The sequence below is a fragment of the Apis mellifera genome, linkage group LG13, assembly GCF_003254395.2.
Source record: "Apis mellifera strain DH4 linkage group LG13, Amel_HAv3.1, whole genome shotgun sequence".
NCBI classification, from domain to species: domain Eukaryota; kingdom Metazoa; phylum Arthropoda; class Insecta; order Hymenoptera; family Apidae; genus Apis; species Apis mellifera.
The window spans coordinates 3,696,429-3,719,232 of NC_037650.1; the positions used below are offsets into that span (position 1 = coordinate 3,696,429).

The window sequence follows — 22,804 nt, forward strand, 5'->3', positions numbered from 1 at the left end:
TTTTATACAAGTACAGTGCTGGGTCTTGGGAAAAAGAGATGACGACCGATTTGACGAGGGACAGGAGCGCGAATCAGAAAGAAAATATCGAAGATAATGTGTCTCTTGCCAAAATCCAGTCCCAAGAACAAGACAAGTTTAAGACGGAGAACAGAGGTGATTATTCCTTTCCTCCGTCTCTTAATTCGTCGCGTAATTCGCCCCCTTTCTTTTTTGCAAATCAGATCTGATGGAGGAGGAGGAACCGATCACGGGCAAGAATCAAGTGGAAGACGAGATACTATTGCTCAATAAACGACTAGCTTGGAAGCAGGAGAACGAGCAGCAATTGGAGGAGGTTGCTTTCGGCGAGGATATGAGGAAATCGTTGAAGGACAAAGAGTTATTCGAGAAATTGACCGAAATCGACAAGAAGAAGTACGACACGTTCAAGAGGCAATACCAAAATTACAGCTCTACAAATTATACGACCAACAGTCGAAACGGGAGAGACAATTTATCAAACGAGGACAAACTGAGGATGCTCGAAAAGAAGATAAATGTTTATGCGGATGAGTGAGAGAGGCGAGAAGAAGCGAGAAAAAGTGGGGCGTGGGGGAGGAGAAAAAGTGTGGCGGCCGAGGGGGTGAGAGAGAGAGAGAGAAATTGACAAGTTCACCACGAGCGATCAACCAACCGATCCTAACCCACCCCCGCGATAAATTGCAAGATAAAGTGAAACCGTTAAAGAGGAACGCAAAGTTCGGAAAGACAAACTTGCGAAAGAGAAGATAACGTTGCAACGGATTAAACGGAGAATTAACCGAGTGTGTCGCAATGACGAATATGACGAGTTTCGTCGTAAATCGAGGAAAAAAACTTACATTTCTTTTTCGAGAGAGAGAGAGAAAGGACCACGCAAAGGGAAAGAATCAATCGAGGTAAAAATAACTCATCGCAATCACAGTGATGCCGATAGCCTTAACAGTAGTAACCAACTTTAAATTATATATCCAATAATATTTAGAATAAATTTTATATGGAAACACGTTGAATATTCCTTTACAAGCTAAACCTCTTCTTTACGCTCTCTCTCGATTTCGTTTCGTTTTATTAATCGAATCTATATATATATATATAAATAAAGCAATAACCAGTAGTTCACCAGTGGACATTTATAGGTGGAGTAATTGTATTTGCGATACAATAGTGCGAGGCTGCGTAATATCGCGGTGAACCGGGATAGGTTCGCGTCGTTGCTTGACAGCGGGCGTCTAAATAATTTCATCAGATACATCGATCGCCGATGAGCTTTATCGTAATTGACACATTCGCTCTATCTGGCCGACAGGCGAGCCTGTGAAACCTCGTAAATCGTCCTGTCGTTGCGACCAACTCGACGGCCTCTCGTATGTTTGCACACGCGTACAACTCCCTCCCTCACTCCCTCCTCGTGCTAATCTATGCACGAAAACTGCTTAAACCCCGCGCGATTACTATCTGCTAATTGCCCTCTAAGAACTGATCCGATTTATCAATATCCCGAATTTCACCATATAACGAAATTTTATTTACACGCTCGCGGGCGAAATAGATAAAAAGATATTCCAAAATGTAATTTAATTTAACGACAAAATTTCTAGAAATCAAACGTAAATCGCAATTGGAATAATTCGTAAAGAAGGATCTAATCGAAGCAAAGAAGAGGACAAGATCGATTATTTTCCTAACTCTTTCAAAGAGAACTATTGTTCCAAAGATTTCATAATCCGGGCGACTAGATCGACGTCCTCCCTATCCCGACGGCGGAACTGATTAAATCTCGCGAAGAAAAAGGAAAGGGACGACCTCCATTGCGATTACTCGTACCTTTTCGCCTTTTCCTTCCCTTTCCGCCCCTGTCTCCCTCGGTGGAAGAACGAGAGGGGTAAGAAGAAGAAGAAGAAGAAGAAAAAAGTACGCGTTCTCTCGTCTCCAGAGGCACGAAATATCTGGGAAAGTTTGCTCGTAAAGTAAGTCCACGCAGCGAAATTCCCCCGGGCCAATTAAAGTCCCGAAATCGGACGCGCTCGCTTATGCAGGCAAGGGCAAGGTGGAATACGGAAAAGGGAGGAGGAGGAGGAGGAATCTAACCCGCGGTTGGTGAACGTTATTACTTATTCGACTCGAGGATTTTAAGGGTGGCCGACACGCGGATTTATTTAGATATTCCAACGGTGAGCATCTGCTCGAGCTTCGACCGGCTCTCGTCTCTCTTCGCTCTTCTTTCGACCCGCATTAATATACACGGAGAGCCGGTGCGTCTGCGATCCCTCCTCCCTCCCCTTCAGCTATTTTTACATAACGTTAAGTTGTTCGTGTAACGCAGTCCTGGCCCTCCAGACCATCGCAGTCGTCCTCCGAACGTTGGGTCACTAATGGGGGTTAAAACGCACAACTACGGACACCAGACGCGTAGACGCGCATCGAGAGAAATTTCACCGATCGAATTTTTACTTTCACCTTCCCCAATTTCTTCCTCAATGCGCTTTAAATTCTTTCTTTCTTAACGATTAAAATTAAGAGCTAACGTTCGTCGTCGAAGAAACGAACGAATTTTTATTCCGCGGAGGGAGGGAGAAAGTTTTGATAAAAACTGCGGGGCCGTGAATTATTAATTTCGAGTTCGATAGGTTTTAAAGGAGACTGATACGATTTCATTTCGGAGGCGAGGAGCGAAAGAATGAACCCGGTGAAAAAAAATGATTCGGTTCGATCTCGGGGGAACATTGGTGGACGCGATAAGTACACATTGTCCGGACACATCGCGACTTTCGTTAGCTATCACGTTAGTCATCACGCTTAATCGCGTTTTTTCGACGGCGACCTCGATTTGACGGAACCACGATCGATCCAGAGCGGAGAGAGTCAAATCCCTGTTGCCTCTTAATTGGAAAATGAATTCGACTACGGAGGGGAGGGGAGATTATTCACGAGAACGTCGCCAACTAGTTTCAATACCCCTCGTACGCGTCGTTTACGCCAATTGTTTCGAGATCCCGCCACTGTCTCTGAGCCAACCGGATCGACTTTTACTGAATCGCGCGATTAAAGGAAACATTTTCGATAATTTCAACAAATGGCCGACTAAGCTGAGCTTTCGAGCCTCGATCAATTAACTATATTCGCGAAACTATTAAAAATAAATAATTCGTAAATGGAGGGAGAGAGATTATTATTTCTCCTCCACCCATCGAAAATAAAAACTAAGACTGAGAAGAGTAAGAAGAATTAGGGGGGGAGAAAAAAGCAAAGAGCGGGTGAACGAGGGGGAGGGAAAATCGTGGTGGAAAGAGAGAAGCGGGTGGTGGTCGGCCATTGGATCGGGGTCTGGCACGCACCCCCGAATGACAGATGGTATTTTCGCGTATCATGATCGCGGCTAGGATAGTTTCCTATATCGTGGAATATACAGCCCCGGCCTGGCATCGTCGACATGTCGATAGCAGGCCTCGCCGTGCGATACATCCACCGATATCCCCGTACCATGGGCATCCGCGGTCCATCCCCTTCGTTCGACCGCTAAATGGCCAAGCGGAGCCACCCCCATGGTGCTCAATTATTGATACTTACCCCTCGTGCCGCCTAGCATTTCCCTGGCTGCATGTTCCCGATGCGTTCCGTCCTTCGATCCTATGTCTATGCATCCTCCCTGCGAGCCACCAACTTATCTGAAAATAACGAAACGCGTTAGTTGATCTCGAGTCAACTGGAAAATATTTTCTTCCATGGATCGAAAAGTTTATACAAATTTTGTTAGAGGAAAATTTCAATCCGTCAAATCGATGATATTTCTTTTGATGAAATTGTATTCTCTTTTTCTTTTTGATACAAAGAAATGTATCATCGATGTTGACGTTGTGTTAATCAGGGCAAGTAAAAAAAAGGAAAAAAGAAGAAAAAGAAAAGCGATCAATCTACTGGTAGAAAGATGGACAAGTTTCCAAAGTACTAGTTTCCAAGTTTTACAAAACGAAGAGGGGAAGGGCTGAGAACCGCTGTTGGTCGCAATGGCCTCGATTAACCGTTTGACCGGCTAGAGCGAGTCAACGTTTTCCAGGCGTCCAGGCTCGCCCTATTAGATCTACTGGGAAGGCTTGGTACAGATACCAGGAGGTGGACGTACACAGTTTCAATGTTTCTTTGCATCGGATTCTGGGCGAAGCCGGGGGTTTGTTCCGCGGGGAGAAGATGGGCGAAAAAAGAAAAAACGAGAGGAAAGTGGCGTCCACTGATTAAAAGTTTTCTGCCCGACATCGTGATCGTTCCTTCGCCCGATGTCAGATTAATCGTGGCTTCTTCGATCGAGCCGTAGAAAACGAAAAACCGATATCGGTTCGGATAGAGCATCGCGGATGCAAGTGAGAAGGAGGAGAGGAAATGCGAGGGGAAATACCGTCAATGGTATTGAAAAAATATAATCCACCCTCACGGTCTTTCCGCAAACTTTAAGACATTCGTCTGTTCGAGGCTCGTTCGTCAACCGGGAAAACGAAACGAGAAGAAAAGAGAAGCGGCCTCCATAAAGCGATCGGGGAGACCCTCGCCGTTACACCCATAGACGCGAGCCGCGTCTCTCCTCTAAGTGTATTAGACTCGCGTTTCGGGTCGTGGAAGAAGGTGTGCGGGGGTGGGTGTAAGCCGGAGGACGGTTTCGAAGGGTGCGAGAGGGTGGGGTCCGAGGCCTGTACCCCGCTAATGGCACCCTCGGGGTATTCCCGGAGAACCCTCTCGTATTTATTATTTAGCGGGGATACCGGTAGGTGGGAAGGAAGCGGGAGAAAGAGAAACGGAGAAAGAGGGAAAGAGGGGATGGCGTGAAGGTGTAACGGAGAGGAAGAGCTGGGGCAGAGAGGGTCAGCATTGGCAGGCCGCGAGGATTTATCCGCAAACATCACACATCGGTCGTAGACTTCCGTTGAGCACGATTTCGAGAATGGAAACCGCAGGAAATTAACGGTGACACGTGGTCGGGCTGGACACGTGTTTAACCGAGTGCAAACGATGAAAAATACGATGCCCGATGGAGCTTCGATCAGGAATTTCGAACAGATGACAATAATACGAATTTGCATAATCGCGTTCGATGCGATAGATGTGGAAAAATCGTTGAATTTTGTCGTTAAACGAGCATTAGACTCGCCGAACCGGATAAATTCGAATGAAAAAAAAAAGGAAAAGAAAAAAAAAGCTGATCGAGGATTCATCGGAATGGTATCAATCGAAGAATCGATTCATAGATTACGTAGCGGAAAAACAAGTGGAAAAAACATGGGGAGAGGGGCAAAAATAATCAAAGAGCAGGAGAGGGGTGGAGGGGTATGGACGAGGGAATCGGGAAAATCGGAAACAATTGTCGCTCGTGTATGTTCGAGGAGAGGACTTGTGCGCGCGCAATTTGCGCGTCAGGAAAATGCATGCTTCGATGGCAGCAGCTGCGGGACGTTATTGATACTACATTTCTCCCGATTTGACGAATTGCCGTATTGGACTAATGGTCCGAATACGAAGGCCCCCGCCGGCCGATCCAACCGGCTTCTGACTCGTGGCTTCCTAGCAAAATTGTTGACCCCCCACGTAAAACTATAACTCGCTCATAATTCTCCGCCATTTCGGTCTGGAGAAGCAGGAGGAAAAAACGAGAAAACGTGGTCAAACAAATGGTCGAGGGAAAATATCGATACTTCTGCTCGGTTTACTTTTCGAAAATTAATGCCAACGAGCCGAGCATTTAGTCGTTTCGTCGACGTGATTTCGAATGAAACGTTCGAATACAAGTGTTTCAAAATTCAAAATTACACGGAACCACAAATTGTTAAATTTTACTGGCATATTATCTCGATAGACGTGACATGAATCGTATAAATGGAAACATTCAACGCACTATACAGATTTATGTAACGAATATACGATCTACGTTTCATTCTATTCTAGTATTTGGAACAGGTTCAAATAGACTGATATAAATTAGCGGTTCTTACCAGAAAAATGTGTCGTGACGGTGAATCGAAGCATTTTACGAAGGCACGCCGCTTTTCTCGAACTCGTCACTACCGAGAATCAACGTCACAGAAATACCGGGATATAAGTTTGAAAAAATAGGTCGATTAAGAGCAACGATATCCATCAAACTGTCTCTTAAAATGTTCGTCCGGCGATCGAAAAATAATCTCGAAATGGAGAATACGAGAACACGTTCGAACACGTTCGAAAGAGAAAAGGAGACTGAGGTATGTGTAGCACTAGCGAGCAACCTCATATCGTCCAACGTAACAGGGAAAAAAACGTCAACAAAGACGAACTGCCTATAAGTATAATCTAAAAATATATACAAGCTGCTCGATCTAGCACAAAGAAAAATGTAAACTTTGCGTAATTTGCGTTCTTGGAAATATTCATTGGAAACATTCACTTTTACAATAAGAAATATTAACGGATATTCGAACTACGCAATTACAGAAAGAAAAGGAAGCGTTTAACGTATAAGAATAGTAATAGAAATTATAGAAATCTCATTACCATGATACGTTAAACTATTTTTCACTAATATTTGTTTATTTGATAAATAATTATTCGCTACGCAATGCTTTTTTACATATCTAGCTAAATATCATAAACGAATTTCGATGGATGATGAGAAAACAAATTAATGGCCGACATATTGAATCGTGATTACGTCACAAATTAGAATAATCATTAATTTCATCTATTTTCGAATATCCGTCTTAATATTTCAACTAATCTCGATATAATTCTTTCAAATTTATCGAAAAGAGACAAAATCTAAATATATTTACTCGAATTTACGACTGTAAAAATCTTTGATTCGCTTTCCCGCCATTTTCATTTCTGAGACACTTTGATTAATAACAATTTTTATTAATTTACACTTACCAAATTGATTATCCAGTAAAATATCTCGATATTTCGTTGCACAACATTGAACTATTCACTTTTTGATCTCGCAATATACACGATCACCAAGTTTTTTCAATTAATTAACATAAATTAACTTTCAATTAACGAGCATTTGCACCACATCGACTCAACAAGCACTTTTGAGAAAGAAAACATCAAATCAAACGTTCGTCCAATCGGCGGGCGTTAGTGTCGCCACCTATATTCGATGCCATTAACTATCACTTCAAATTGAAGTTATCCACTGCAAGTTATCGATTGCCGCCAAATTAAAAATTATTTTTTGAATAAAAATAATCTCGTTCTTTCTTTTTTTATAAATATACTTTCGATTATTCGTCGGTAACGGTATGTAATTTCTTTATTATTACCCTAAAATTAAAAGATATCAAAAATATATAACACGATATCATAAAATATGAATTATCATTTTTAAAAAGTATTTAATATTTTATAACAAATTCATGAGCGACGTATACGACGTTTAAAAGAAAAGTTTAAGATACAAGTAAAAATGTAATTTCGATCTTTTCGAATTTTTTTCTTCTTTTTTTTTTTTTTTTTTTGTAATATAATTACGACTCGGTCGCAATTACGGCACTCATATTTTCTATTTTTTCCTCGAATTGATTCAGAAAAATGGCCCCGAAGCTTGAGAAGGAATGAAACTACATTATGCATAGCGCACCATTTTACTTGCTGCATTCTCGGGATGATAATGGCATCGTTTGAAGTGTTCGCGTAATTAATGAAGCTAAAAAAACTTTTGACCCTTAATTACGCTGTCCATTGTATTTGGAGAGTTCTTTTTTTCTACGGACTACTATGAAAATACGAATAAAGAAAACGGACCGTATTGCAATCAACGAATGTCTCCGAGAATATATTATATAAACGCAATCATTTTTTGATCCCTTTTACGAATTTGACGAATACTGTTTATATTAATTAAATTTTGAAATAATTTACATATTGATTAAATAAGGAAAAATATTTTTCAAAAAATGTTTCACAATGTCTATTATTTATCTTTAGAAAATTTAGAACTGCAACAAGCTACGAAAGCTATTCGTATAGAAAATGTTTCTTCTATTATATTATTTTATAAAAAAAAAAATTCCATTGAACAGTCGAACAGTTTTCGTCTGATAATAAATTTGTATTTTTATATTATATCGTAATAAATTGTAGATGCCGATCGAGAAAAGCTGATTTTTTTCAAAGTCGGTATTTCAGAACTGTACACGACGTGAAGTCCAATAAAACGAGAGAGCCTTCTTCCGTGGTAGAACAAAAGTCGTTCCGTTTCGTACTCGAATCGTACGACTGAGAGTTGGTCGACAATAAGATATTATAAAACGAATCGATATCCCTTCATTGTTGTAATAAACGATCTGAACTCTTGAACAATAATTAAACGTTTTAAATATAAATATAAACGTGGAAAAAACCAACGATCGATCGGTAAGGGATCGTTCCAGTTGGAGACTGGGATTCCGACGAGAGTCTCACCGGATAAGAAGAATCCTATACTTCGTTTGGAACACGGTCGGGCAGAGAATTTTTATAACTAAATTTTCAAGTATAATCAAGATCACGGTCATTATCTCCAATTACCCATTACTCCGAGTAATTGTGTTAATAGGCTATGGAGAAACGTACTTCGAGTCCTCGAAGCGGAACCCACGAAAATCGCTTCGCTATTCCCTCCCTGAAAATTATACCTTTGTGCTTTAAACGCTTTACAACCCAAGCTAACTGAGCGAGCTCGTATCCACTTCGAACGTTGCCTAATTTTCCTTACGATTTAAAAAACGTACTATCGTTTATTTTTCTTTTTCGTACATCGAAGAAATACTCGATTCAGAAATATTAATTCTCTCTCTCTCTCGATCCACGATACATTCTATCGAAACAATACAAAGGTTAATACGATACGAACACGAACAACGGGCCAAATTTCTTAGATAGAAGTACTAATAGATACTTTAGAAATCTCTTAAAGGAATTTAATACTTTAAAAACGTTTAACGACGCGAAAAGATCTACCCTACCCAGCGAGTCGGTTGGTCGATCGAGTCCCGACGAGAGTGGGTGGGCCCGACACTCGCGGTCCCAGAACGAAATCGACCGTCGAGCCTCGTACGGCGGGACAGAGCGGGGGTTGCGGCGTAAGAGTCGGGGCCCTGAGGGCCCCTCGCTCCGGTGTTCGGGCCCGGTATGGGAGCGGAGAGGGGCTCGAGGGGGCAAAGGCACATTCCAAGGCAGAACGGCTGCCAGTGAAGGTGGAAGACACGAACAGTCTCTCACGATATTGCGCTCCGTTCCTATCCCAGGTCGCTTCCTTTCTTCCAGAGTGCTCGTCGTTTTCACCCGTCCCCGTGGGACCGTGTCGTGTGTGCCGTGCCGTGTCGTGCTGTGCCTTGCCGTGCCGTGCCGTGCCGTGCCGTATCGTACAGTGCAAGTGCCGTTCCTTCCTTCCTTCCTTCCTTTCTTTATTCCTTTATTCCTTCTTTCTTTCCTTCATGTTGTACGAGACGCGACGCGATGCGAGTCGACTCTCGGAATCGAATTAACGAGAATTCGCGGTGGACGCTGAGCAGAGAGGCAGCATGCATGGGATAGAGTGTTCCGCGGCAAAGCGCGCCGGGTGTACGTGTACGCTCGTCTTTTTTGGCGCCACGCGTGTCGTTCAACGTTTCGAAAATGCTCACGCCTACTTACGCGCCACGGTATTCCAGTGGGAAGAGCAAGGAGAAGAGAGTTCGCGTCGAAAATAGACATTTGCCTCGTGTTCAGATCCGTGGCCCGATCGTCGGGCATGCGGAAGGAGCGTCACCGGGAGACAGTGATTGAGAGGATCCGCCAGACGGGGAGCACTTGAATATTCGATCGCGCAGGTGAACCGCACAAACTATCTTTTTCTCTTCGATATACGCGATGGGGAGTACTTTCCAACGTGCTCGAGCTCTTTCTTTCCTCTCTCTCTTTCTCTCTCTCTCTTTTCTTTTTCTTCTTTCTTTCTTTTCTTATTTTTTGCGCGCGTAATAGGTATTCTCGAGAGAGAAATACGAATATTGCCAACGAGTTGAGAAATCTCTCGATATCCGGGCGGACAGTAAATTTTAACCGTGCGATGTTGTTGTATCGCAGAATTTCGTGACGAAGCCGAAGCTGTTGACACAACCGTTCCCATTTATTCGTGACGGTGAAACCGGTATCAGACGGCAAAAAGGAGCAAGGTAGACGGAGGTTATGCCCGAACGCTTAGGAATTAACAGTTCGAGAAAGACTATGCAAGATTGACGGGATAAACGGGACGGTTGCCGGGATTCGGGGACGGATATCCCCCTTCGTATTAAGATTATACCTACTTGAAACGGGCATAAACGGAAGGGTAATTTTCTGCCATTTCGATTGTGAATGCCTATCAATTGTGGACCGTTGCCTCGTTAGTTACATCAGATTTACGATCACGTATAAACACCGTGAAAAATTCTTTTTACGAGTCAAGCAGTTCGGTGAGAATCGTCTGGAACACAGAGGGCAACTCTGCGGAGAGGGGAAGGGAGAGGGAGGGAGGCAAGGTGGAAGAAGTAGGGGGAGGGATTTCGTCGGGTTTTCTGCTCGAGCGAAATTAAATCCACGTGCCACCACAGAGATCGTTCGATCGCGGAGATCGCAGAGGAACGGCAGAAAAACTTAACCGAGCAACGCCATCGGCATCGAACTTGACCATGGCCTTCGAAGCCTTTGCGCTCGTATAACGAGATACGAGGAATGTAAGTTGCCGGGGAGAGAGAGAGAGAGACTCGCCGTTCTTACTTGCGTTACGTACCACCTCGGTCTGTAACTAGATGTGCCGATACCAAATGCAGGAAGGCGCACCGATTTTGCGGACGGAATATAGAAAGGAGAGGAGGGCCATTAGGCTAAGCAGATTTGCCTTTTAAGAAAACGAATAGATCGGACTTAGCAAAGGACCGCTACCGTTAATGGATAATATAAGAGGATCGATAATATTCTCTTTCCTCCTTTCTTTCTCGCAACGTGACGAAACAATAACTTTCCCTTCCCCCTCCTGTTTCTCTCCCTCGATCGCAACGAATGAATATGGATACGAATCGAGATTATTATTATATGGATCTTAAACCCGAGGAGAAACGTTTCGATTTTTCTGAAAGACTGAATGATCGTTAGTCAGAAATTCGTAACAACGAGGTATCTCTTAACAAGCTAATATGGATGAGGAATTATGGGAGGAGGGGGGTGGTATATTCTTTCGAATAAGTACAATAATGGCGGGCCTATGAAAGCCACTCTTCGCAACTCGGGAAGAATCGTCTCTAATATTCGCCGGGAATATTTATATAAGTTGGTTGAAAGCTATCCGAGAAGTTTTAACGACGGAAGGCGCTAATAGGCTGAGAAAGTTTTCCGCATTTCCGCGTCCGGAACGGATGCGATATCCGCAGTTATCATCCTATTACTCCAACCCAGTCGTAATTGGGAGAAGATTCGTTAACCGATCGCCTGCCTCGTATTATTTCTTCTTTTATCATCGGAGGAATCGTCGGTTATTTACCTTTTTTCTCCTCGCCTTTCGGCCGATTGATTCGCGATATCTGCGGGCCATACATCGGCAGGGGAAAAAGATATTTCGTTTCATTCTTTCATTCGTTTCAAGGGGAAATAAATCGGCCGTGTTCGAGCACCGTTTCGTAATCCGAAACGATTTGTCAAGTTCAACGAGGCGGCAGCATGGAAACGAATCTCTCTCTCTCTCCTCGATTCGAGATATCGAAATCGCAAATTCGTTTATCCAAACGAATCGTCCATGATGGATGAACGAAATGAAAACGCGTCGGATCATTTTGGAACGAACAATTAACACGATCTATGCGATCGATTAACGGGATTGGTGTGGATATTTTCAGGTCCCATTACGATGTCCCAACCGCAATTAACCACGGATCTGGACGTTGCGGAAAATCCGCAACACTCTTGCCAATGCTCGGCGATGAGCAGCATGGATTCCATGAGAGCGCAGAGGGACAGAGGGGAGCGGGGCGTGGGAAGCACAAGAATTTCCAACAACCAGGAACTGCCCAGGGGTTTGGAGGCGCTTCAGAGCGCCTTCGAGCCGATAAGAAGGCTGGAGAGCCCGTTGTCCCATCACCATCAGGAAGGGCAACAGATGAATTTGGAGAATAGCAGGGGGGTGGACATGTTGGAGCACCAGACGGGGAGTGCGAGGACGATGGAGGGCCAGGGCGCGATTCTGTCGAGACACGGTCACAACATTTCGTGCAGCCCGGGAAGGAACTTGGATCTTTCCCGAAACTTGGCGTTCGAGGCGGCGCGAAGAGTTCAGGAATCCGGCAACTTGCAGGATAACCAGCACAGCCTAACTTCCAGCCCCAGCCCCTTGTTGGAGTCGGGCACAGCTCTGCTCGACGCGTCCGCCAAAGATCTGGACAAGCAGCTCGAGGAGCACGGCGGCCAATTGTCGCAGAAAGCCGCGACCGCGGGCGGCAAGGAGAGCAAGCTGAAGAGCATTCAGCAGGTTCTGAACCCTTATCAGCATCATCACGAGGCCGAGCGCGCGCCCGTCCACGGCCATTTCCACGGCGACGCGCACGCGCACGTCCACAAGCACGCGGACAATTTTCGCGGGGCGGCGAATTTGGACGTGGGGGACGGATTGATGGGAGGATTTCAGCGGCAGCACACCCATCATCATCACGGGGGCGCGAAAACCGCGAGCGTGGGCCACCATCACGGGCCAACGGGGGCCGTGCACCATTCGCACGGGCCCCAACCTATGCCCGGCCATCATCACGGAAATCTCGCCAGCCACGTGCACGGCAACGTGGCCGGCCCCCCCCTGCCCGGTTCCGCGGGGCAAAATGCGGCGGGAAACCCGAGCGGCCATCACCATCCGAATCCTTTGCCGAGCTCCGCCGCGATGAGCGTGCACAGAAATTCGCCGACCAACCATCACCGTCTGGCCGGCGGCGGAGCTCACTATCCCTCCAACCCGGGCTTCTCCAGCGATCACCACGGCACCACCTCGAGCGCGATGAGCGGGGCCTCCTCCAACTCGAGCATGTTGAATCACGGTGGGTCGCCGGCGGTTCACAGGCACGTGGTGAACGCCAACAGCAGCCTGTCCACCACCCCGCTCGCTAGCCATCATCATGGCAGTTCGTCGGGAAGTTTGACCGGGCATTCCGTCACCGTGAATCACCATCACGTTAGTTCTGGGATATCCTGTGAGTCTTCCTCGTCAAACGCCAATACGAGAACGCATAGTCGTTTAGATCACGTCCACGATCATCATCATCATTTACAACAAGTGCATTCGTTGCACCCTAGCCACCCGGATGCCCGGCAAAGGGACAGAGCTCCGTCGAGCCTCGAGCATCACGGCCATCATCACGGCCACGTGCACACCCACGGCGGCCATCAGCATCCGCAGAATAACGATACCAAAAACGCGTCCATCATCGGGGTCGACTCGATACAGGTATCTTTTCTATCGAAATTTCCCGATTTTTCGCCCGCTCGTGTCACGCGAAACGCACAATTTCGTAGCCGAGATCTAATCGTGCCTGCGCCCGACAACCGTCCATTAATCACTCGCGAGTTTGCCCACCGACGCCACGACAACTAATTATTCGCACACGATGACTTCTATATAACAACGTTGTTATTACGCAATTCGTGGCAACGATGCAGTTAATTATTTACAGACAGACGAGACGAAATTACGTATCTCCCTCTCCCTCTCTCTCTCGTTCTTCCTCTTCTCTTCTTTTCCTTTTTTTTCTTTTACAAAGCGACGATTTTGATTTCATCCAGGTGTCGGCTCCCTCGAAAAGTAAGTGCCAATGTCACGTGGTGCAAGGTGGAGGAGGAAACAAGAGAGGGCAGGAGGGCGAAAGCGACGGAGGCGTCGAGGTAACGTCAAGAACGCATCAACCGCCCGCGCTACCTCCGCGGCCACCTCCTAGGCCGACCAGACGATACGAGACGACGTCCGTCGATCAATGTGAGTTGATTTTCCACCAATTCTGATCGATCTCTCTTTCGTAAAGTCTTTAAAATAGAATAATAGTTATCGAATAATCGATCCGAAACGTTCGACTCGAGCATTTATTGTATTTATATCGAATCAATAACACGTACACGTACGCGCCAATTTGAATGGCAACAATAACAACGGGCGAGCGTAGTCGGTCGACGGTATTCGAAACATTCGCCTCGGTGTTCCGTTTCCTCTTTGATTTCCTTTCGAAACGAACAGTTGGACGGTTGTTTCCTGGAGATTAGAGATTAGTGGAGGTGGAGGCTGGCTCCACCCTTGGTTCGGGGCGAGGATCAGAGAATGCCTGCAGTATCGCCGGTGACGACACAGCTGTGCCGTTGCCCCTTTTATCAATAGTGGACACGCGTTATCGACGTGCCAACCGAGTGAACGCATCGTCGTGGGCCGATTCTGCTCGGTAAACAGGGGAAACGCACAGCCCCCGTGGAATTTCAACCCTCGACCGCGTCGAGTCGCTGGAATCGTCACGGTATATCGACCAGTCGATGCCCGCAGCAACCGAGGGCAGAAGCATCGTGTCGAAGAATGCTGCGAATCGAACGGGAGGATACGGGGATACTTTTACCTACTCGCTGCCCCCATTGATCCTGGGCTGGCTCGAGCGAATGGCCGCGAGAGGAATGCCATTTCGGACGTCCTTTCGAAACGAGCCCCAAGCCTCGCCTCGACACCACCACCACCACCACCTGTGGGACACCTCGGCGTGTGCGGGAGATCTCGTGGAGTGGCTCTCCGATTCTTGTGCATTCTCCTCTCGCGTTCGTTTCGATAAGATAAAAAACATCGTCGACGACGTGAATGAAGACGGATACATGGATCGTTGCAACGCGATCGAGCAAAATTTCCAATACGTTGGGATATAAAAATAATCGACATTGGTGATTGTCCACCGATCGATCCGATTAACGGGGAAGAAAATGACGAAGAATCGACCTTGGGAGGACAACCCCTTGCGACGTGTGACATGTGACATGTGACGCGCGCAAATATAATTTAATATTACAAATCTTTCTTAAAGGAAAAATTAGTGCGCGTTAATTTTAACCTCGATTTATATCGCTCAAAAGTGGAGGAGAATCGATCGAGTGCAAAGTTCGTCCAATTCCTTGAACCCTCTCCTCCCTCGAGAAGTATATATATATATATATATCGGTGACACGTGTCCGTGTGATAAAAGAGAGGTTAAAAGAGTGATCGAGACGAAACTGTTGGGTGTTGGAAGTTTATCTCGCAAGTTAAGTAACGAAGGGAAAGATGGATGGATATCCAGTGCTGCAGATAGTCCGTTGCCGACTCGGAATGGAAATGGAGATGGATAACCAGGGTTACCCGTTCACAATGGCGGCACACTCGCATTCCCACTTACCACATCCGGCAAACCACGCGCACTTACCGAGATCGCATTACCCTCACCCCTGCGGTATGCCGATTAACCCTTCTTGTTAATTTATCAATCGGCCCTCCAACCCTCCACCATGCTGATTCCGCATACCCGCATATAATCTCCAATTAATTATTCCATTAAGTCGATTTTCGATACGAGACAATTATATAATTAATCCATTCGATTATATACACTCTTGTGCCTTTTGTACGCGAGGGGGGTGAGAATGTTTATTTTTTTGTGTCAAGATCGAGAATCGACGAGTCTTCTTTTCTTTTTTTTTTTCTAATTTTACATACGAATACGTTGGAATAATTGGAAGAAGAAAAATAGTTTTCGTGGTAAATTTCGAGTTAGGAAAATGCAGTTTCCAGTATATCCACTGTGTTCTATTTTTACCTCTTAAAGATTTATGTTGCAGTTGGCTGTCGTAGAAGGTCGCATGGATATCACAAAAGGTTATCGTATAAATAGATATCGATATCAGGTTTCTAGAATGAAACGCGTATATAAAATTTTAAACATCGCGCAGGGGTTAAAAAATTTTCGGTTAAAATAAATTCGAATGAAACGGAGAATAAGAAATTATAAGCGTTTTATATATCCATTGTTGCAAAGAGAGTTTTTCAAGGAAAATCGAAAAACCTGTCGTTGCCTTTTACCCTTGAAATCCATTGTGCCAGCATTTAAATTCCAGTTTCGCTTCGCTTGCCTCGAAAGCAAATCGCTTTACCAAATCGTAACTGCGAGTAAAGATTCCTTATATAGATAGAGGAAGGTGCAGCTTAGGTACTTTACAAAAAGCGGCAGGTACCCTAAGAAATTTGGTAAAATGATTTCGAGGCAAGGATCGCGACAGGGAGGAAAACGATTTTCACGAGTGAATGGGAATCTGGACAGGTCAGATTTTGCCTTTCCTACGACAAAGTATACGAGGAGGAAGGAGGAGAATTTCAAAGAAAATCCCTTTTTCGAAGAATTCTATTTCTTGGAAATTTGGATTTGTCAAAACACTTTCGTTAACCATTTTCTCTTTTCTCTCTCGAACGTTCGTTCTCGAATAGCATTCTTGGGAATAACAATCGTTCTCTCTTTTCAATTCGAAGCCGGTTTACGTAATTTTTCATAGATTTTGCTCGTAGGCAGAAAAATAATTAGAATTTTTAATTACGAAAGATGATCCCTCCCCATTTGTATTCTAACCCTATAGAGAGACACAGTGGCATTCTTTATTAATAGGAAACCTGATTAAAAAGTTCAGCTCTGTCGATTCTCTCTTTCTGTCCAGAGAGAGAAAATCTGCTATTGTCTTTGAAGCAACGACGCTTCCATCGCTCAACATTCATTAAAGGAATTTCCAATACAGCGTACTCGGTTCAATTGGAAGCTTTGACAACAAAAGTTGAGCCCGAATGATCGAGAATGAAATACTCGTTGGCTACGTGCGATGAAAAAAAAAAGGAAAAATTCGCGCTCAACGTTAGGATCGGTTTGAATACAATTTTCCACGCATCCCTACTTCGCCACAATACTTTTTCACTGTTCGTTCCTTCGAATTATTATATCAAACGTTGACGATTCGACGGCTCGTTTTTAATTCGACAAGTTAAAAAAGCATCGACGCGACCGATTTGATCAACTGAACGATACTTTTCCCAGAGGAATCTAATTAAGGGGACGAGATAAAGATAAGAGGCGATCTATAAGCGGAGGTAAATCCTGACTGACTAACGAGACTTTCGAAGAATTTCGCCCGTGGCACGTTTCCTATTGTGGTCGGATCAAAGCTCCCGTTTGTTCGGTTCTCACGCAAGGACAATCATTATCCCGTGAAAGAAGGAGGCGAGCACGATGGGAATAAGTCTCCGCAGGACCTTTTCTTTTCTTTTTTCTTCTTTTTCTGAAAAGGGTCGATAGTCGTACAAAAGATTCCACCGTTCGGCCACCGTGAAAATATCCTTCCAGCTATTTCTTCAAAGACCTCCCCTCCTCCGTTTCAAGAAACAGCGATCGCCGCGGAAAAAGATCGGAGATGTTACGTCACGCTTCCTCTGCATTCCTCAAAGATGAAAATATTTATAACCGTATCTCTCGTTCAGGATATACGAGGCGTAACGAACGTATCCTTCTCCTTTCTCTCCCCTTTCTATTTTTTCTTTCTCCTCTTCTTTTAATCTCTTTCCTTCCTCGCCCTGCGTATAAAGCCTATCGCTTCCGCGGTATCGGTGACCGATTTTAATTTTACCACAGGCCACACGGGGGAAGGTGGTTGCTGCAAGAAGTACGTTGTCCTTTGTTGCCTTTGTGGCGGGCTGAGCGCTGCGGTTGGCAGCCTCTTTTTGGCGGTGCACGCGGTCCTTTCAGCCCACACGGCCAGCCTGGCCCTCTTTGAGACTGTACCATCCTACATTCCCGGCATAATGGTAAGAGGCCAAAATATATCCAAATATTCCACACGATCTCTTTTTCTATTTCTATTAAACGAAATTCATAATGACGCGCAACGTTGATTTCCAGTTAATCCTAATGGGTCTGTTCACCATGTTACTCGCAAGACGGAAGCACAGATACGGACTTTTGGTAAGCGTGCCAATAACTCGATATACTCTTTTCATATCTCCTCCCTTTCTCCTTCTTCTCTGATTTTTCCATCGTTGCAGATGAAAGTGTGCGGTTCCGTAGGGGTGGTGTGCGCGTTGGTGTGCGTGCTCGTCACCGTCACGACGACGGTGATACACATGTCCCGGCTCCAAGGTCTTCGAAAATGCGTTTACACGGTGAAAGCGAGGTAAGTCAAATAAATTCTTCTCCTACTGAATCGATACTGAATCGAGATTCGATTGGATGCAGGTCGTGCACGTGTTACGGGGCGCCGGAAGGAGATCCAGGAGTGCTGTTCGAGGGTACGCCCCACTGCGAGGCGGTGCACGGCGCCCTGCACGCCTGCCTCAGGGCCCTGTTCGGCGTCTCGGTGGCCGGTATCCTCGCCTGCATATTTTCCTGCATGCTCGTCTACCAACTGTTGAGTCACGAGAAGAAGAAGATGTATTGGGAGCAGTTGGAATTGAGATGCAGATCGTTGTACGGGCAAGGAGGCGGCGTCGGGCCGGCGGCCGGGTCGTGCGGCTGCTGCAACGATTGCGGAGGAGCGAGCCCTTGGTGGGCCCAGACGCCGGGAAATCTTTACACCCCGAATCCCGACTTGGCGCCGTCCAGGTTCGTCCCGTCTCGTTTTTCGAACGAACTTTGCGAAGGAATAAAAAAGAAAAACGATCTCACGAGATCATTATCGGATCGGATGTTCGCACGCAGGCTCGATGAAAGATTCGAGTAACGGGTTGTGGGATCGTTACGAATTCGATAGAACGGAACACGCGGCCGATTAGGGCTCATTGAGAAATTATCGATGCGGTTCAAATGTGCATTCGCATCCGAGCGTAACGATACGTATTCGATAGAATTGATTCGCGAATGTCACGAATATCGGAAGAGGAGGGTGGGGGGAGTGCGATAAACTCGTAAACAAGGCAACGATCCCTCGCTTCTGTATGTTCCCAGGACACATTGTATTCCGGTAATCCGCTAATGTATGGCATTAATTAAGCCGGAATTCCATCCAGCTTCTGACATTTGAACGACGGATTTTCTTCGTTTCTTGGGAATAAATTATGATGGATGAACGTTACCTTTTGTTCCGATATATAAAGAAAAAAATTCTATTCCATCGGGAAGAAGTGTATACACATATTTATGCAAATTAAGATCGAAGATGCGATTTCTTTCTTTTCTAATTTTTAAATCCTTGAAAGAAACAATTTTTCGTTTGGATTCTCATTTAACGTGAACGACATCGATTGTCTAAAAACGAAGCGAACGTCTCATTGAATTAATTTCGTTGTAGGAGATGGCGGCTGCCTTGGTCGAGGTCCAGGGGTCCAGCGCCGAGCCCAGACTCGAATTATGGCTTTCACACTCAGGCAAGGCAGACGGAGGCCAACGTGGAGAGCACGAACGGCCCTTACAGCGTTCTTAATTCCCAATCGAGCGGCCCCTACTCCGTTTTGAACACGCAGAACGGCCCGTACACCCCGAGCACGGCTTCTTACAGCGTTCTCGAGACCCCGGTTCCGCTGTGGGGGCCGCCGCCACCTTACAGCGACCCCAACAGCCCCGCTAGACGGCCCCAAGTAGCCGAACAAAGGCCCAGAATCGCGAAACGAATAGAGAACTTCGAGAACAATGAGGGTGAGGGAGAGAATGGAGAGAGGCGTAATAAAGAAAAGGAGTAGTAAAAACAACTAGTCGAGAAACCAAACGCGTGTCTTTCTTACTTCTTCTTTCTTTCTTTTTTAGATCACAGATCGAGGGCAGCGAAACGACCGTCGGACAATTACGAAAACGCCGAAGAGATATCGAACAGCACCGATCCGGAAGGAGGGAACGAAGGCACGATGAAGGGTAGACGGGCGAGGAAGCCTTTGAAGGGCGTGGAGAACGGGGCTTTCCAACAGGAGGCGAACGCCGGCCCGAAACAGTCGGAGAGCGAACTGTATTTCGGCGACGTGTCCTCGTGTTGCGGGCCCGAAAGCAGCTTCTACGATTTGGCGGTGGAGAAGGAAGGTAAACAGCTTAATTTAATCGATAATTAAACTTCGAGTCAGAGCTTCTACGATTTGGCAATGGAGAAGGAAGGTAAAGGGCGTAATTTAATCAATGATTGAGTCTTGAATCGAATAATTCCCCAGGTACGGAGCATTCCGAGGGGGTGGATTACTTGGCGGCTCGGCTAGGGAAACGGCAGTTGTCCAAGAGGTCGCGAATGCCGCTCCCGTTGCCGTCGGACGGCGGTGACATACCGTCGGACAATTACGCGAACAGCGACGAGCCAAGAAGCGCGAGAGGCCCGTATCTCGCGCCCGACGCGCAGTACGAGGTGATCCAGCAGGGCCGTTACTCTTATTACGCGTCGTCCAAGGACGACGAGCAGCTTCAGGAAGGGCCAGCCGCTTCGGGATACTTCAGGGAGGAGGAGGCGGAGAGGGGGAGGGATTACAGGGATTACAGAGGCGGGCAGCAGGAAGAGGAGACGCCACAGTGCTGCCTGAGCGACTCGACCACGTTGGACTCGGGTTGGCAAAGTGGCGAGCAACAGCAATCCGACGATAACGTTAGACCGGTCAACGTGTGATTTATCGCTCGTGAGAAGGACGGAGAAATGGAGTGGTTTAATTAAATTAAACGTTTGGGGTGGGGAATAAAAGAGACCTCGTGGTAAGGGAGACCTCGGATTCATCGTACAATTTATTATACTTTGATTTGTAAGGGAGAGAGAGAGAGGATGGTTGAAAATTGTGCATTACACGTAGACTTTCTTTTGTATTTATAGGCCATGCAGGTGTTCTTAATCGAAATAGATCCGAAATAAGCGTACGAAACAGAACTAGGGATATTGTCCACGGAAAGAAGAATAGGAAAGATGGCGGCGAAGAGTGCAAAAATTTATCGTAAAAAAGAGAGAGAGAGGGGATGGTTGAAAATTGTGCATTACACGTAGACTTTCTTTTGTATTTATAGACCATGCAGGTGTTCTTAATCGATCTGTCTATCCGAAATAAACGTACGAAACTAGGGATATTGTCCATGGAAAGAAGAGTAAAAAAAATGGCGGCGAAGAGTGCAAAAATTTATCGTAAGAAAGAGAGAGACAGGATGGTTGAAAATTGTGCATTACACGTAGACTTTCTTTTGTATTTATAGGCCATGGAGGTATTCTTAATCGAAATAGATCTGTCTATTCAAAGGAAATTGTCCATGGAAAGAAGAGTAAAAAAGATGGCAGCGAAGAGTGCAAAAATTTATCGTATTTAAAGATAAAGAAATAGACACGTAAGCGATGTGATTCGTGGTACGGTATAGCTTAAAACGTAAACCTTGATTATTATTAGAGCGTAACGATCGGATGTAAGAGAATGCACGCGTTGAATCGTGCTTTTCTCGCGATTTACGTATAATTATTATTATTATTATTATAATTATTACTACTACTAATATTAATATTAATACAAGTCTGAAAAAGGGGTTAGAAAAAGAGTAGTTTATACGTGAAAAAGTTAATCGTGCGAGAGATCCTGCGTAACGATGTATTTTTATTAATTAAACGATGTCGCCCGTGTTGTTCGTAACCGCTAAAAAATTGTGTGTTGGTAAAAAGAAAGAAAGCGAGCGAGAGAGAGAGAGAGAAAGAGTTAAATTTAATAGTCTCGTAAGCGATGAGTCGAAGGAAAGGTCTCTGAGAAGAAAAAAAAAAAGAAAGAATATCCAATTTGATGCACTATCCAATTAAAAAAGAAGAGACCTTTGCTTTGGCAATTCGTTAGAAACGTCCATGTACAAACGTGTGCTTTATTCTTGCCAATATCTGGTTAGATATTCGATTTCGCACTTAGACGTTAATTGTCGGGAATATATTTACCGTGTCGATCCCAAGTTCCAAGTGTGAGCACGTTATTTTTTATCGTATTATTCTCGATCACTGCCATTCCGAACGAATCGTTCCTTTTTTTCGCAAAATCCGTACGTGGAAAATGAGGAAAAAATGCGTTTGCACGTCCACGATTTATCGAACGAACGTCTCCTCACGAATCTGTCTGTTCGAAATTTTACGATTTTTTTTCTATTTTTTTTTTTTTTTTTTAAGGAAAGTATTTATCACGCAATATATATACTGATAAGCAAACAAACCCGTGATGTTAGCTTCGTCGAGCTTCTTTTTTTTTGTAAGACCAGATTCGATTTCGATGATACAATCCCGGTGGACCAAGAACGACGATATAATAAAACAAAAAAAGAGAGATATTGATTTTTACCGAATTAATATATTACAAAAGGGAGAATATCGATCGAGAATATTGCCGTTCGTTAAGATAACACAGATGTATGCAGATATTTTGTAATTGAAAGAGAGAAGAGGGAGAAAAAAGAAGAAGAAGAAGAAGAAGAAGGCCAGCTTAAAGGAATAGTTTAACGTTGTTTACTCGATAAAGTGTACCTTAAGAGCGGATAATGTAGCAAGTCGAACGATACATTGTCGAACGATGTAACTAACAATGATTGGAAAAAAAAAAGGAGAAGAAAAGAAAAGAAAAAAAAAAAAATAAAGCTTCGTTTTGTAAAGAAAACCACGCGTATGTCACCCTCGATGCATAAAAACCACATTCCCTTTTATTTAAGAGCGATGAAATGGAAAGGATTCGTGGTGACCAATGTCGAGGGAAAAAAAATTATCCTTTCACCTCAAAGTTCCTCCGATTGAGTCGAGGAAAAAGGATACGTGCGCGATATGTCTGCTAATTGTCCCCCGGGTCAACGATTTT

At 44.9% G+C, this 22,804-nt stretch overlaps 1 protein-coding gene and 1 long non-coding RNA gene across 3 annotated transcripts in view; one reads left to right on the forward strand and one right to left on the reverse strand.

The window, feature by feature from the left end:
• Window positions 1–7,078, reverse strand: part of LOC100577428 — a 108,294-nt gene extending 101,216 nt beyond the window's left edge. The window contains exons 1-2 of one of the 2 annotated variants that reach the window (XR_003305954.1): window positions 6,913–7,078; window positions 3,592–3,689 (exon numbers count right to left, since the gene is read on the reverse strand). This is a non-coding gene — a long non-coding RNA (uncharacterized LOC100577428). Of the gene's footprint in view, window positions 1–3,591; window positions 3,690–5,999; window positions 6,755–6,912 lie in introns of those variants that run through there. The other variant, XR_003305955.1, reaches the window with a different exon arrangement.
• Window positions 7,079–9,067: 1,989 nt separating this feature from the next.
• Window positions 9,068–22,585, forward strand: LOC552578. The gene is made up of 10 exons (XM_006558502.3): window positions 9,068–9,836; window positions 11,874–13,465; window positions 13,801–13,990; window positions 17,682–17,854; window positions 17,949–18,011; window positions 18,092–18,219; window positions 18,282–18,647; window positions 19,333–19,676; window positions 19,785–20,051; window positions 20,177–22,585. Exons 2-10 carry the CDS (start codon window positions 11,885–11,887, stop codon window positions 20,617–20,619), a joined length of 3,555 nt encoding a protein of 1,184 aa, XP_006558565.1. The 5' UTR covers window positions 9,068–9,836; window positions 11,874–11,884; the 3' UTR covers window positions 20,620–22,585.
• The last annotated feature ends 219 nt before the right edge of the window (window positions 22,586–22,804 follow it).

What these genes read in the sequence shown, in the direction of transcription:
- LOC552578 (XM_006558502.3), top strand. Translation starts at nt 11,885, where the DNA reads ATGTCCCAACCGCAATTAACCACGGATCTGGACGTTGCGGAAAATCCG. An exon ending in GTTTACACGGTGAAAGCGAG is followed by an intron (nt 18,220 to 18,281) that starts GTAAGTCAAATA and finishes GATTGGATGCAG; the next exon opens with GTCGTGCACGTGTTACGGGG. An exon ending in GAACTTCGAGAACAATGAGG is followed by an intron (nt 19,677 to 19,784) that starts GTGAGGGAGAGA and finishes TTTCTTTTTTAG; the next exon opens with ATCACAGATCGAGGGCAGCG.